This window comes from Schistocerca gregaria, chromosome 8 (assembly GCF_023897955.1).
Source record: "Schistocerca gregaria isolate iqSchGreg1 chromosome 8, iqSchGreg1.2, whole genome shotgun sequence".
Classification (NCBI taxonomy): Eukaryota; Metazoa; Arthropoda; class Insecta; order Orthoptera; family Acrididae; genus Schistocerca; species Schistocerca gregaria.
The window spans coordinates 370,348,655-370,364,319 of record NC_064927.1 but is presented as its reverse complement, the minus strand read 5'-3'; the positions used below and the strand labels follow the sequence as shown (position 1 = coordinate 370,364,319).

Below are 15,665 nucleotides of genomic sequence, written 5' to 3'. Positions count from 1 at the left end.
TTTTTCGCTGCTTCTGCAGCAGCGATCTGACCCGTTTTGTATACCCCCGGGGATCAGTACCATCACTAATTAATTTATGTGGTATAGATCTAATTGCTGTCGATACTATCTCTCTGAAATCATTCCACAACTTTTCTACGCTTATATGATCAGATCGGAAGGAGTGATGACTGTCTCTTAAAAAGACGTTAAGAGCATTTTCATCAGCCCTTTTTTTTTAAATAGATGTACTTTGAGTTTCTTTTTGATGGTTTTGGGTGTTATGGTATTCAGCCTATCAGCAACTGCCTTGTGGTAGCTAATCCCTGTATTCGTCACGATACTCGCTATTTGTCCTGGATTATTTTTTGCTAAGAAGTCAAGTATGCTTTCGCAACCATTTATGCCTCGAATGGGCTCATGAACGAATTGTTCAATATAATCTTCTGAGAAACCATTCAGTAGAATTTCGGACGACGTTTTATGCCTGCCACCGGCTTTAAACGTATAATTTTTTCGAGCATATCGAGGGTAGTTGGACTCACCACCGACTATAACTGTATGAGTGGACTACCTACTTGAAATGAGACTCAAGTTTTCTTTGAACTGTTCAGCAACTATATCTTCTGAGTTGGGGGGGGGGGGGGGGCGGTAAAACGATCCAATTAATAATTAATTTAGTCCGATTGCCTGTTATAGCCTCTACCCATACTATTTCGCACGAACTATCTACTTCAATTTCACTCCAAGACAAACTACTTCTGACAGCAATAAATACTCCACCACCAACTGTATATAACCTATTCTTTCTGAACACTATTAGATTGTTTGAAAAACATTCTGCTGAACTTACTTCCGGCTTTAGCCAGCTCTCTGTACAACTATTTGAGCTTCAGTACTTTCTATTAGGACTTGGAGCTCTGATACTTTCCCAGCACAGCTACGACAATTTACAACCACAATGCCGATCGTTTCTACAACTACCTTACTGTGTTTTACCTGCCCGCTTTTAGACGGACGCCCTTTCTGTGGTTCCCTGAGACCCTCTAACCTAATAAACCGCCCCGTCTCTTCCACAAAGGTCCTGCTACCCGTGTAGCCCCCTTCTGTGTGTTGTGGACCCCTGACCTATCAAGCGGAACCCGAAAACCCACCACGTCATGGAATCTGCAGCCTACACGGTCACAGAACCACCTGAGCCTCTGATTCAGACCCTCAAATCGGCTCTGCACCAAAGGACCACAGTCGGTTCTATCGACGATGCTGTAGATGGTGAAATCCGTCTTAATCTTTCAACCAAGACGGGCAGTCTTTATTATTTCCGCTAGCCGCCGGAAACCAGAGAGAATCTCCTCCAATCCAAAGCGACACATGACATTGGTTCCGACATGAGTCACCACCTGCAGTTGGCTGCACCCTGTTCTCTTCATGGCATCTGGAAGCACCCTTTCCACATCCGGAATGACTCCCCCTCGGTATGCACATGGAGTGCATAGTGGATTCCTTCCCCTCCTAGGCAGGTATGTTCCTCAGGGGCCCCATTATGCGCCTAACGCTGGAGCCCCAGACTACCAGCAAACCCACCCTCTGTGAATGCCTAGACCTTATGGTCCGAGAAGCTTCCTCTGGAACAGAGTGGACGACTGCATCCGGTTTAGAGACATCGTCACCCACACATAACGCCCGAAACATGTTCATCAAACGAACTGGGGAGGCTCTACGATTCGCCCCTCGGAAAGTTTTTTGCCGCTTGCCAGACTTTGGAATGATCTCCGACTTGACCACGGATGAGAGGTCAACCTCAGTGCAGACAGTACCTGGGGCGACCACAGCAGTGGACCGATTGGAGGACACATGGGATGTGCTCGACGTCCCTCGCATCGCCGCCTCCGACCCCCCACGGTGATGGCCCTTGGCAGCAGCCTCAAGCTGTGTGACGGAAGCCAACTCAGCCTGAAGCTGTGAGCGAAGGGTCGCCAACTAAGCTCGTATCTGTACACAGCAATCACAGTTTCTATCAATTACTGCTGTCGCTCCTGTTGGAAGCTCGTAAAAATGTGTAACAAACGAACGGTGTACTCATATTCAACGTGTTTCCGGTCTTCCAAAATAGATTTGTGCCAGCGAAAAACTTATACTCTTACTAAATAATGTTCCCCATAGGCCTGTTTCAACTTTTCAATGGGCGCTCTTGTATGCTCCAAGTTTAACACAAGACCTGAAGGCATAACGTTGCTCCAAATTCCGCTGCTCTATTTTTGTAACACACAACAAAAATACGATTTAATTGATGGCTCTCTCAAAAGCCACATGATGGCTGTACGGAGCTGAAACTCAGACTGAGCATCTGGATGGGATGAACACACCGGTCTACACATGCAGGACAATACGGCGTTGCCAGATCGCTCGCAGTGTTGTCATTCTCATTAATTTTCTCACATTCTTTGTAGATCGAATAACCAATTCTCCTACAACCCACCTCCCCAGTTTGAAAAAAATGCTTTATAACGTGATTTGTTAGTACTGACGTGGAACCCGTTGGGTTGAAATCCTACAGGGCAAGCTATCATCATCTTAGTTCAACTGTACAGGAGCACCAGTGGCATTCTGAAGAAGCTCCCAGCAGAGCGATCGAAAAGTCAGGCATTCTAGAAGATGGAAGAGGAATGTGGCGTGCCCTAACGAATCAAGAGATGTGCCATCAATCATATTTTATTTTCTGCGAAATTTTATTCTGAACAGAAAGGTAACTATTTCAGTTAAACTTTCTGGCAGCATGCCTGTGTCGAGGTTTACACATGAAGGCTTGTCGGCTTTGATAATTTCATTTTGTTATATCGTACGATATTATATTAGGGCAACATTGTGATCACAGAATATTTTTAACACAGAAATGGACACTCAGTCTGACCTGCGGTCTCATTTCGCGAACTTCTTGTAAGCCGCTGTTCAGGTGTCTTACAGTCAAAAATATTGAATCTAGAGGAATAACATACATTTAGAGGTTACATTTGTCCAGGTAACACATTAAGTAAACAATATTGCAAGATCACAGATTAATGTAAGCACGAGGTACGCCATTACAAATGTGAACTGCCGGTGTATTAATAACCAGTGTAAACGCCAGAATGTTGAATGCAAGCATGCAAACCTTCATGCATTAATACGTTTTGTTGTACAGGTGGCGGATGTCAGTTTGTAGGATGGAGTTCCAAGCCTGCTGCAGTAGGTCGGTCGACACAGGAATGGCTAATGCTGTTTATGGATGATGCTGGAGTTGTCCGATAATCTCCCACATGTGCTCTATTGGAGACCTTTCTGGTGATCGACAAGGCAGCATCCTGAGTTCCAAAGTGGTATGTGGATATGCGTTATCCTGTTGGAAAACACCCCATGAATGCCATCACAAGAGGTCGACTCACTAGACTGACATACAGTTCTGCAGCCAGGGTGCGTGGTACAAGCAAGACAGTGCTCTTGATGTCACATGAAATTGCAATCCAGACTGTGAGCCAAGTTGCAGGTCCAGTGTGTCCAGCACGTAGACAGGTTACTCGCAGGCCGTCAACACGCCGCCTTCTAGCCAACACACTGCCTTAACTGGCATCTGGGAAGAACCAACTTTCAACAGAAAACACAGCACTACAATCTGCCCTCCAATATGATCTGGCTTGGCACCACTGATGTCGCAAATGGCTTTGGTTTGTGGTCAGTGGAATGCACGCTACAGAGCTTCTGCCTCGGAGCTGTCATTGAAGTAGGCCATTTGTAACAGTCTGTTGTGTCACAGTGGTGCCAACCACTGCTCATATTGATGCTGTAGATACACTTCGATGTTCCAGAGCCATACAAAAAATTCGTTAGAGTTCCCACTCGGTAGTGCGACTTGGCCATCCAGAGACCTGTTTACTTGCGACAGTACATTCTCATGACCCCTGCGCCAGCAATCAAGTATACATTCCTGGCAAGTTTTTCTGCACTCTCGCAGAAGGAATATTTAGCTTCTCGCAGCCCTATTGGATGATCTCTTCCAAATTCAGTGAGGTATTGATAAGACGTTTTGAATAACATCGACTCACCACGTCCAATATCAAAGCTAACCAACGCTCACGAACGTTGTAACGTGTATTTAAAACAAATCTGATTTGCATCCCAACTAGCGCCACTCTTACGCGACTGGTGCGAAGTTTTCAAAAATGGTTCAAATGGCTATGACCACTATGGGACTCAACTGCTGAGGTCATAAGTCCCCTAGAACTTAGAACTACTTAAACCTAACTAACCTAAGGACAACACACACATCCATGTCCGAGGCAGGATTCTAACCTGCGACCGTAGCGGTCGCGCGGTTCCAGACTGCAGCGCCAGAACCGCTCGGCCACCAGCGAAGTTTTAATAGACATCATCTTCCAGCAGTAGAAACACGCCTACCAAGTTTCGTTTTTGCTGGACAGCTCCTTCTTGGTGATGCAATTACTTTCTGTCAGTGTATATTTCCACACTGTGATTTGTTGCTGGAAATATTGATTCACTAGAAGTACGTGCAACACTCATTCAGAGAACGCTAAGTGGAAAAACGATACGCGCGTGATTTACACTCCCTCAAGCACTGGATAGGAAGGTGTGCACTATTCATCAGGTTTCATTTCTAACAGGCTTCCAGCACAAGTGAAATAACTGAGTGGTAAACCCCCAAGTATTCAAATCCAAGTCGAAAGATTTCCTTGCGGCACACTACTATTCTGTACAGGAGTCCCTCGCAGTAGCTGAGAACTTTTTTCTGCGTTGTGTTATTTATTCATGCACTCCCTGTTCTTCATGTTTTATTATTTAATCCTTTGTTCACAAAGTTTCTAATTGGTATTCTCTAAACTGCGTGTTGACTCTTTTCATACCACATAGCTGTAGCTCGCATGGTCCCATGACATGTGATGAACAAATAAAAAGACAAGTAAAATGAAGCTTTTCAGCAACGTTACTTCCTCATCTGTAGGAGATATCTTCACGCCAAGTACATGAACATCTCTAAGCGAAGACACAATTTTCCATTAAAAGTAATCGCTTGAGATTACCCCCCTCCCAACGAAAATTCAGGATCCGTATTTTATATTTCTGGCGTTTGGTGTTCCTTATCTTCCATATAAACGATTTGGGCGACTACCTGAGCACCGCCTTTAAGTTGCTTGCATATGACGCTGTCGTTTATCGACTAGTAAAGTCATCAGAAGATCAAAACAAGTTGCAAAACGATTTATAAAAGATACCAGCGCGGTGCGAAAATTGGCAATTGACCCTCAATGATGAAAAGTGTAGGGTCATCCAAATGAGTGCTAAAAGGAATCCGCTAAAATTCGGTTACACAATAAATCAGTCAAAACTAAAGACCGTAAATTCAACTAGGTACCTAGGAATTACAATTACGAACTATTTAAATTGGAAGCAACACATAAAAATGTTGCGGAGAAGGCTAACCAAAGACTGCGTTTTATTGATAGGACACTTAGAAAATGTAACAGATCTATTGAGGAGACTGCCTACAGTGCGCTTATCCGTCCTCTTTTAGAATACTGCTGCGCGGTGTGGGATCTCTACCAGACAGGACTGACGGATTACATTGAAAAATATATATAGAACAGATACCATCTTAGTATATATATAGTTAAGTCTCACCGGCCACTTGGCCATCTTCTTCTTCTGTGCGAATGCACAAACAGTGCCCGAACTCTTACGGGAATCGGCTACGAATGTAGTGCGGAACAATACGTTGAGAATGTGGGTTTCGGGGTAGGCGTGCCAGAGATAAATCCCTGCAGTGTCCTCGGTGGCTCAGATGGATAGAGCGTCTGCCATGTAAGCAGGAGATCCCGGGTTCGAGCTCCGGTCGGGGCACACATTTTCATCTGTCCCCGTTGACGTATGTCAACGCCTTTAAGAAGCTAAGGGTGTTCATTTCATTGGAATTACATTGAAAAAGTTCAATGAAGGGCAGCATGTTTTGTATTGTCGCGAAATAGGGTCGAGAGTGCCACTGAAATGATACAAGATTTGCGGTGGACATCATTAAAACAAAGGCGTTTTCGCTGCGGCGGAATCTTCTCACGAAATTTCAGTCACCAAAATTCTCCTCCGAATGCGACCTACGTAGAGAGAAACGATCACTATGATAAAATAAGAGAAATCAGAACTTGTGCGGGAAGATATAGGTGTTCGTTCTTTCTGCTCGCTATAAGAGATTGGAATAATAGAGAATTATGAAGGTGGTTCGATGAACCCTCTGCCAGGCACTTCAATGTGATTTGAAGAGTATCCATATAGATGTAGGTGTAGAAGCAGAACGTAATCTGGCCCCTTTGGAGTGCATCGCAAGGCCAATTTTTGCTCTGGTATAGACAGTGGAACTACTATGGACCTCTCAATACCATTCGATGAAATCGGAATATGATCTGACGCATCAAGGAAAGTTTGTGCTTTTTAAGCTCTCCTGTTTCGCAACCTTTTATGTCGTCCTTATACACGCATGAATAAAATGGCCGAGTATCTATCTAAGACCCCTAATTCGGCAATGGTGTCGGTGCTACCTACGCCCCTTTGTTGAACACTTTAAAAATTTACCTGTACAGATAGAACCTTTGATCGATCCTAGGCGTCTGCGGGCAGGTAAAGCCTTCGACGCCCAACAACTGAGTGACGCTTCATTGCTGCTCTAGAGCCTGCTTGCAAGCATGTGAAATCTGAGGTGTCCTGGAAGGGTCGCCTGCCTGAAGATGCTTAGGAATCAGTCAAAGGTTGTCTCCGTACAGGTACATTTTTGCATTGCTTAACAACGGTGCATGTTATTCAATCTGTATATTGAGCAAGCAGTAAAGGAAACAAAAGAAAAATTGGGAGTAGGTATTAAAATCCATGGAGAAGAAATAAAAACTTTGAGGTTCGCTGATGACATTGTAATTCTGTCAGAGACAGCAAAGGACTTGGAAGAGTAGTTGAACGGAATGGTCAGTGTCTTGAAATGAGGATATAAAATGAACATCAACAAAAAAAAACAGGATAATGGAATGTAGTCGAATTAAGTTGGGTGATGCTGAAGGAATCAGATTAGGAAATGAGACACTTAAAGTAGTAAAGGAGTTTTGCTATTTGGTTAACAAAAAACTGATGATGGTCGAAGTAGACAGGATATAAAATGTACACTGGCAGTGGCAAGGAATGCCTTTCTGAAGAAGAGAAATTTGTTAACATCGGGTATAGATTAACGTGTCAGGCAGTCGTTTCTGAAAGTATTTGTATGGAGTGTAGTCATGTATGGAAGTGAAACATGGACGATAAATAGTTTGGACTAGGGAATAGAAGGTTTCGAAATGTGGTGCTACAGAAGAATGCTGGGTAGATCACATAACTAATGAGGAGGTATTGAATAGAATTGGGGAGAAGAGGAGTTTGTGGCACAACTTGACAAGAAGAAGGGACCGGTAGGTAGGACATGTTCTGAGGCATCAAAGGATCACAAATTTAGCATTGGAGGGCAGCGTGGAGGGTAAACATCGTAGAGGGAGAGCAAGAGATGAATACACTAAACAGATACAGAAGGAGGTAGGTTGCAGTAGATACTGGGAGATGAAGAAGCTTGCACAGGATAGAGTAGCATGGAGAGCTGCATCAAACCAGTCTCTGAACTGAAGACCACAACAACAACAACTACAACAACAACGGTGCGTGAGTGGCATCGAGGGGGTCACCGAACTTTGTCAACTTACAGGGACCCTCTTCCATTTCATTCATGCATGTGTCAATGTTGCAGCGTCTCAGTCATCATACACAGGAGGATACGAAACAGTATCGCTGAGAAGCGTAAACACCCTTAGCTGCTTCGAATCACGTTCAAATCATATAGAATGGTTTTGAATCCTCCCTAGTTTACCAGAGAAAAAACTGTGGTTGCGCAACACTCCTAAAGGGTCAGATCATGTTCTCTACGGTTTCAGCCCCACAACGGCCTTAGAGAAGAGCTGTTCTCTTATACATCAGACTGCGAACTATCATTTCCGACAGCGAAATGTATGTAAATGAAGGCCCAAAGGGAGGAGGTGGTTTTATTGAGTCCTGTTGTGGAACCTCCTGAGGCCTTTTCGTGTCGATTCCGACCGGTGGTGTGTTTAAATTGTTTTCCTCGTTCACGTGTACGAAAACAGCGTGATTTCAACGTTGGGTGTCGCAGCTGGGAGTTCCATCGCAGAAGCGTCAAGCGATGGTGTGAGATGTTGATAAGAGGGGGGGGGGGGAGGGGGAGTACACCTTCCACATTGTGTGACATGTTCACGGCGACGCAGGGCAGAATTGTGAAAATTTGTTAGCAGTCTGACGCCATTAACGCACCTTACATCTCGTATGAACTTCTGGGTTTTGGCATTTTCTTTGTATGTGTCGACACCATAGTGTTCGAAGCATCGCCGAACCCGAGGCTGCCGTCGTAGAGCGGCATGCTTTTGTACCGTTACATGGGTCGGCTGTAGACACCTCTGACCCAAATTTCAGATTTCTACGACAAAATGGGACGAATATGATGGGGTTTCAAAAAAGTAACCCTTTAATTCTTTTGCGCAGTGTCTTACGAAAGACAAATTATTATTTAGCAATATTATGAAAAGGAAAGTTGCTGCTCACCATACAGCGGAGATGCTGAGTAGCAGATAGGCACAACAAAAAGACTTTCTCAATTAGAGCTTTCGGGCCTTAAGGCCTTCATCAACAGTAGATGTCAGACACACACACACACACACACACACACACACACACATACACACTCACGCAAACACAACTCACACACAAGACTGCAGTTGTGTATGTGTGTCTGACATCTATTGCTGACGAAGGCTTTAATGGCCGAAAGCTATATTTGTGAGAGTCTTTTTGCTGTGCGGTCTGTGACTCATCATCTCCACTATATGGTTAGTAGCAACTTCCCTTTTTATAATGTTGTTACATTCCATCCTGGATTTCTCATTGTTTCAAATTATTATTTAAAATATGTTTCATCAGTATTTCAGCCTCTCCTGCTTACATAATTGTTACCGAAAGTTATCTAAATATTTTGCAGTGGACTGTGTGAGATTTTGTTAGTGTCAAATATAACAAATGCATGAAACTAATATTAAATGCATTGTTTATATTTTGTGTCCGATTTAGTTAGCGTCCAAATTCATTGCTGATTAGCTCCTTACACAAAGTTCATTTCCAAAGCATTACATGTGCCTTACTCATATGAACAGTCATGTAGTAATTTAACAAAATAGTTATGAACAGCTCACATTTACTGTAGACATTTCATCCATTTTGCCTTATGCACTGCTCTGGGCCCTACCAAATCTTAATTGTTGCGCTGCATTGCTCACGAATCTACAAACAAAATAAAAAGAGTTTAGTCAGGACTCAGATGCTTTGGAGAACTTCCTGAAACATTTGAGATCAGAATAGGCATTAGGTCAGTTTAGATTTGGTGAAATTTATCAGGAATTGGTAAAATGAAACCTAAAGCAGAAATATTTACAGAAGTCTCCAAAATTAAATTCGCCTTTGTTGTCTATTGTTTCCTGGTGACTTTACAGTCATCTCCAATAACACACCAGAAGCAATCCAATCTGTGGAGATACTTGATGAAATACCGGAAAAAATTGGTTCCAAATTTCATAGGAAAAAACGCACTAACTACACTGAAGGGACCAGATCGAGATTCAACAGTCATATTTTATCGCCGAATTCGACACAATTACCGAAGTAGAGAAATTCAAGTATCGAGGAGTAACTATAGAACCAGCTGGAATATATCGGGAAGCTTACAAAGGAATAATTACAAGTCTATAAAGACCATACAAACTCACGCGGCACAGATACGACAAACGTGGGAACTCCATAAATCAATTGTAGTCTTGTATACGGCTAGACTACCAAACCCAAGATATGTGTAAACAATTCATCTATATATTTTGTGAGTGAGTTTGCGAGCATCAAAATATTTGACGTATCTTATGATTGCACCGACTTTTGACTTAAACTTTTCATGCCGCCAAGGTGATACACCTACCCGTTGCTGGAAAAATGGGTCTTAAACAGTCGGACGGACAGACGGACAACCAAGTGAGCCTATAACGGTTCAGGTTTTACCAATGGAGGTCCTGAACCTTAAAAATGAACGAGTGAACGCCGTACCTCGATTTCCCGTACAAAAAGGCACCAGGAAATACAAACGGAGTCGAATACACGTCGAAGATATGTTACGAGTCAACCAGTTAGTGCTCCGCCAAGGTCTGGATAGTCGCTGATACACGAAGTGAAACGGGAGGTCTCATTGTCGAATCTGGTAACCGAATACGCGACATCGGCTCTCGCGAATAAATAAGATTTAAGAATTTCTCGGTACTTTGGTATATCCAACACCGAGATATTGTGCCAACAGCCTTGCCTCGTAGGATACACCGGTTCCTGTCTGATCACCGAAGTTAAGCAATATCGGACGTGGTAGGCACTTGGATGGGTGACCGTCTGAGAACTCCACGCCATTCCGGCAAAGTGAAGGAGAGGTTATGGCATAATGTTCCCAATCATCAGACTTTGTGCCAACAACCTGAACTAAATTCCATGCCTCTCCTCAGCGTCTCATGAAGTGAGATTGTGTGACACTGTTGATGGCTATCCATCAATCGCACGGGGGCGTTAAGTTGGGCGGCCCTCTGGTTGCTATTAGGGAAGAGTAGCCTATGAGCCGGCACCGGGTTTCACACTCTCCCTTATCTCTTTACCATCATCCAATACAATGACGGTAAAAGATAACGACACCAAGAAGGAGTTGAGCGACATAAACGAAAGTACGTAGGCGTGTTTTTACGTCTGAAAGACGACGTCTGTTGAAATTTCGCGCCAGTCACATAAGAATGTCGCTAGCACCATATCAGGTGAGTTGACATTAGTCAATAATGCCTTTAAGGTGACAAAGACCCCTTTATCAACAGATCGTTTCAACGAGGTCGGGTAACAGGGCTACGATTAGCTGGATGTTCCTTCTGCGATATTGCACACAGACTTGGCAGGAATGTAACCACTGTACTTGATTGCTGGCAGTGGTGAATATACGGTCACATGAAGAGTGGGCCATGGGCGGCCATGTGTCATTGCCGAGATGGTAGACCATTGTGTTTGGCGTTCTGCATTTGCGGCAGCAATATGAGCAGCAGTTGGAACAACAGAGACACAAGCAACTGCTATTAATCGGTTACGCCAAGGACAGCTCCGAACCAGGCGCTATGTAGGGAGCGTTCCACTGCTTCCAAAAAACCGCCGTTTGTAACTTAAGTAGTGTCAAGCGACAGCTCATTGGAGGCTACGGTTGAGTTGGGAGAGGCCAGTTGAGATCCTGCAACTAACCTGCTGTGTGCTAAACACACTGGACCTCCCCCTGCACTTTTGGTCAGGAGTGTGATTTCGTAGACAGTAGGAGCACTCCCGTGGCTATCCCACACACCCTGACTGCAAATTTGTACGTCAATCTGGTGATTCGACCTGTTGTGATGCCATTCATGAACAGCATTCTAAACAAGTTCAGAGATGTTCAATATGGCCCCCTCCAGACACTCGAGCAATATCAACCCGATACTCCAACTCGTTCGACACTCTCTGTAGCATATCAGGCGTAACAGTTTGGATAGCTGCTGTTATTTTTCGTTTCAAATCATCAATGGTGGCTGGGAGAGGTGGCCGAAACACCATATCCTTAATATACCCCCATAAGAAAAAATCGCAGGGGGTAAGATCAGGGCTTCTTGGAGGCCAGTGATGAAGTGCTCTGTCACGGGCTGCCTGGCGGCTGATCCATCGCTCGGGTAGTTGACGTTCAGATAGTTGCGGACAGATAAGTACCAATGTGGTGGCGCTCCATCCTGCTGAAATATGAATTGTTGTGCTTCTTGTTCGAGCTGAGGGAACAGATAATTCTCTAACATCTCCAGATACTGTAGTCCAGTTACAGTAGCACCTTTGAAGAAAAAGGGACCAAAAACTTTATTGGCTGAAATGGCACAGAAAACGTTCACCTTAGGCGAGTCACGTTCATACTGAGTTGTTTCCCGCGGATTCTCAGTGCCCCATATAAAGACATTGTGACGGTTGACTTTCCCGTTAGTGTGGAAAGTTGCTTCATCACTAAACTCAATCTTTGAAACGAAAGATTCATCTGTTTCCATTTGAGCAAGGATAAAATCACAGAAATCGATTCTTTTAATCTTATCAGCTGCAGACAGTGCTTGAACCAATTTCAGACGATAAGGTTTCATAACTAACCTTTTTCGTAGGACTCTCCATACAGTTGATTGTGGAATTTGCAGCTCTCTGCTAGCTCTGCGAGTCTATTTTCCTGGGCTGCGAACAAATGCTTGCTGGATGCGTGCTACATTTTCATCAGTCGTTCTCGGCCGTCCAGAACTTTTCCCTTTGCACAAACACCCATTCTCTGTAAACTGTTTATACCAACGTTTAATACACCACCTATCAGGAGGTTTAACACCATACTTCGTTCGAAATGCACGCTGAACAACTGTCGTCGATTCACTTCTGCCATACTCAATAACACAAAAAGCTTTATGTTGAGGGGTCGCCATCTTAGCATCAACTGACGCTGACGCCTAGTCAACAGCGCCTCAAGCGAACAAATGTACAACTAAATGAAACTTTATAGCTCCCTTAATTCACCGACAGATAGTGCTTAGCTCTGACTTTTGTCGTTGCAGAGTTTTAAATTCCTAAAGTTGTGGTATTCTTTTTGAATCACCCTGTATATATCAGTTCATGACATCCAGTCTTCCAATTTTACCGTCTTTGATGGACACAAGTCCAGATCATCCGCTCTCAAAACTCCGCCATCTCTCCCCCCACATCCACCACTGCTGGCGGCTCACCTCCAACTACGCCACGCTACGCGCTGTTAACAGCCAACTGCCTAACACTACAATGTCGAATATTCCAACAACAATGCAAACCAGCCACAGACTGCACGCAGCACAGCCAGTGATTTTCATAAACAGCGCTACGCGGCGTTACCAATATAAAACCTAAACAGCCTACTTACAACACACACACACATTACAGTCATACAAACATATCATATACGCTTAACATAAAACTGACACTTCGCGAAAGGGAGGTGTCAGTGGCGCGAAGGACAGGAACTACCTTTACGGTAAGTAGCTGAAACCTGCCCTTCGGGTCTTCCCAGCCAAGAATGCCAGACGACTTCACTTTTTACAAAGGTAGCGGCTAGTGAAAGGACAGTACCTGCTGGGCGAGGCCTGTGCGCAGGGGGTCGGCCGCAGCAGCAAGGCGCAGGCAGCCAGCAGCAGCAGGCGTGGACAACAGCACGGCATGGCGAGGAATCACTGAGCGACGCGACAGGCAGACGCCGCCAGTAGCACAGTCTGCCCGCCAACTAAGCTCCAGGCTCCCCACTCTCCATACTCCTCCACTACGTCACAAGCACACGTCGAGGCCGTGGTGCGCACCTCACAGCACGGCTCACTGCAGCTGTTACGAGAGGCAGCAGCCGTCTCTGGCGGGGAGCGCGCAACTATCTCACACGAGTTTACCAATTTTTGGCTACTCGTTTACATGAAATCGAGCACTCTATCGCACACGGCAAAGTTAAGACCTTTAGTAGGTGCCTTTTCAATTACAGGGTGGCGCACGAGATGTGTTACCGTTTTGTTTTTGAATATAAACATTATTGTCAATACAATCTGAAAGGAACATATACGACAATGAAGAGCCGTCCATGGAGATTTGTTCTAACTCAGCACATGCTCAATACAGGGTACGTTCCGAAAGTAATGCAATTGAATTTCCCGCGCCGCTCCTAGTAGTAGGAGTGGGAGCGGGCCACATGGAGTAGGTGGGGGGGACGCTAAGCTTTGCCGCGAAACCGGTTTCAGTGCTCTCCGAGCTGTGGAAGCGGCAGGACGTCTGTTATTGTAAACCTCTGCGCGCCGACCGTGTCACGGAAAAAATGGGATCGAGCAACGTTATGCGATTAAGTTTTGTGCTAAACTGAACAAATCTTTTGAGGAGACTAACAAAATGATTCGTGAGGCTTACGGGGACTCTGCTCTGTCCTACTCACAAGTTTCGAGGTGGTTAAAGGGCTTTAAGCCCAAAAAGGCAAGAATGAGCAAATCAAAAGTGAAAACAAAGCTCATTGTCTTTTTCGACAGCAAAGGAGTGGTCCATAAGGAGTTTGTTCCTCAAGGACAGACAGTTAACGCTGCCTACTACGTGGATGTGCTGGAAAGACTCTGCAAAAGGGTCGTCAGGACGAGAAAGGACATCTCCGCTACCTGGCAACTCCATCACGACAACGCGCCTTGCCACAACGCGCTACGAGTCCGCGAGTTCCTGGCCAAACACCAGGTGCCAACGCTGCCCCACCCCCCCTATAGTCCTGACCTCGCCCCAGCTGACTTCTTTTTGTTTCCTAGGATTAAGTCAGCCCTGAAAGGAACCCGTTTTTCGTCCATTGACGAGGACCAATCCGCCGTGACGAAGACCTTGCGAGAGGTCCCAGAAGACGCCTTCCAGGGCGCGTACCGGTCATGGCAGAGTCGCTGGAAAAAATGTGTAGAGGCCCAAGGACAGTACTTTGAAGAATTTTAAGTGTTTGTGCAAATCTGTTCAATAAATTACTTTAAAAAAAAATAATTGCATTACTTTCGGAACGCACCCTGTATGTCCACCATTTCGTTTCCTATCTTCCTTCAAACGAACACTGAAGTTAGTGATTACCCTACAGCACATGTCTTCCGTAATTTCACTGCAAGCTTGAAGAATAAGTCTTACGAGCTCCATTAAATCACGTGTCCCTTTCGGGAAACTTTTTTCCTTTAGGTATCCCCAAATAAAACAGTCACATGGATTGAGGTCTGGACTATTGGGGGGCCAATTTTGTCCGGCATTGAAGCGACCTGGAAACCTGAGTGAAATGATCCGCATGTCGAAATGCTCATGTAAAAACTCCAGCACAGTGCTTGCAGTATGTGGCCTTGCTCCGTCTTACATGAACCACTGCGTGTTGCAGGGCAAGGCAGTATCAAGAATCTTTGGAATGAAGCTATTGCGAAACATGCTCAAATAGCGCTCGCTGTTCACTGTTTCTTCGTAGAAAAAGGATCCAATAAGTCCGTCACTGGAAATTGCTGCCCATGCTGTAATCCACGGAGCATAATGTTGCCGTTCATGAAGCACTTGTGGGTTTTCAGTGGCCCAAAAGCGTATATTTTGTTTGTTAATCACACCGTCTAAATAAAAATGCGCCTCGTCTGAAAACCAAACCTTATTGAGAGTTTCTTCCCAATCCTCCGCCCACTGAGCAAACAGTAGTCTCTGCTGCTTGTGTTCTGCAGTGAGCTTCTGTGCACAGGTCATTTTGTATGGGTACATATGGAGGTCCCCTTAAAGAATTCGTTGAACGGAGAGTCTGGATATTCCCATTTGCACTGCTGCCTTTCTACACGATTTACCGGGACTTCTCTGTGCAGCAACTCGTACCGCTTCAATATTCTCTGGCGAACAAACAGGCTTAGGTCGAGGTCGCTTCGCTTCCAATACTGTTCCTTCCTGTAGTTATTTATCGTACAACCCGTGGATGGTCTTCTTGC

The 15,665-nt window shown here is 44.8% G+C and overlaps 1 protein-coding gene across 1 annotated transcript in view; it reads right to left on the bottom strand.

Annotated features, from left to right (window-relative positions):
- LOC126284836 (uncharacterized) overlaps positions 1 to 13,449 on the bottom strand; it is a 69,769-nt gene extending 56,320 nt beyond the window's left edge. The window contains exon 1 of the mRNA XM_049984056.1: positions 13,297 to 13,449. Within this exon, the coding sequence (XP_049840013.1) occupies positions 13,297 to 13,385 (89 nt within the window). The 5' untranslated portion in view covers positions 13,386 to 13,449. The remainder of the gene's footprint in view (positions 1 to 13,296) is intronic.
- Between the last annotated feature and the right edge of the window lie 2,216 nt (positions 13,450 to 15,665).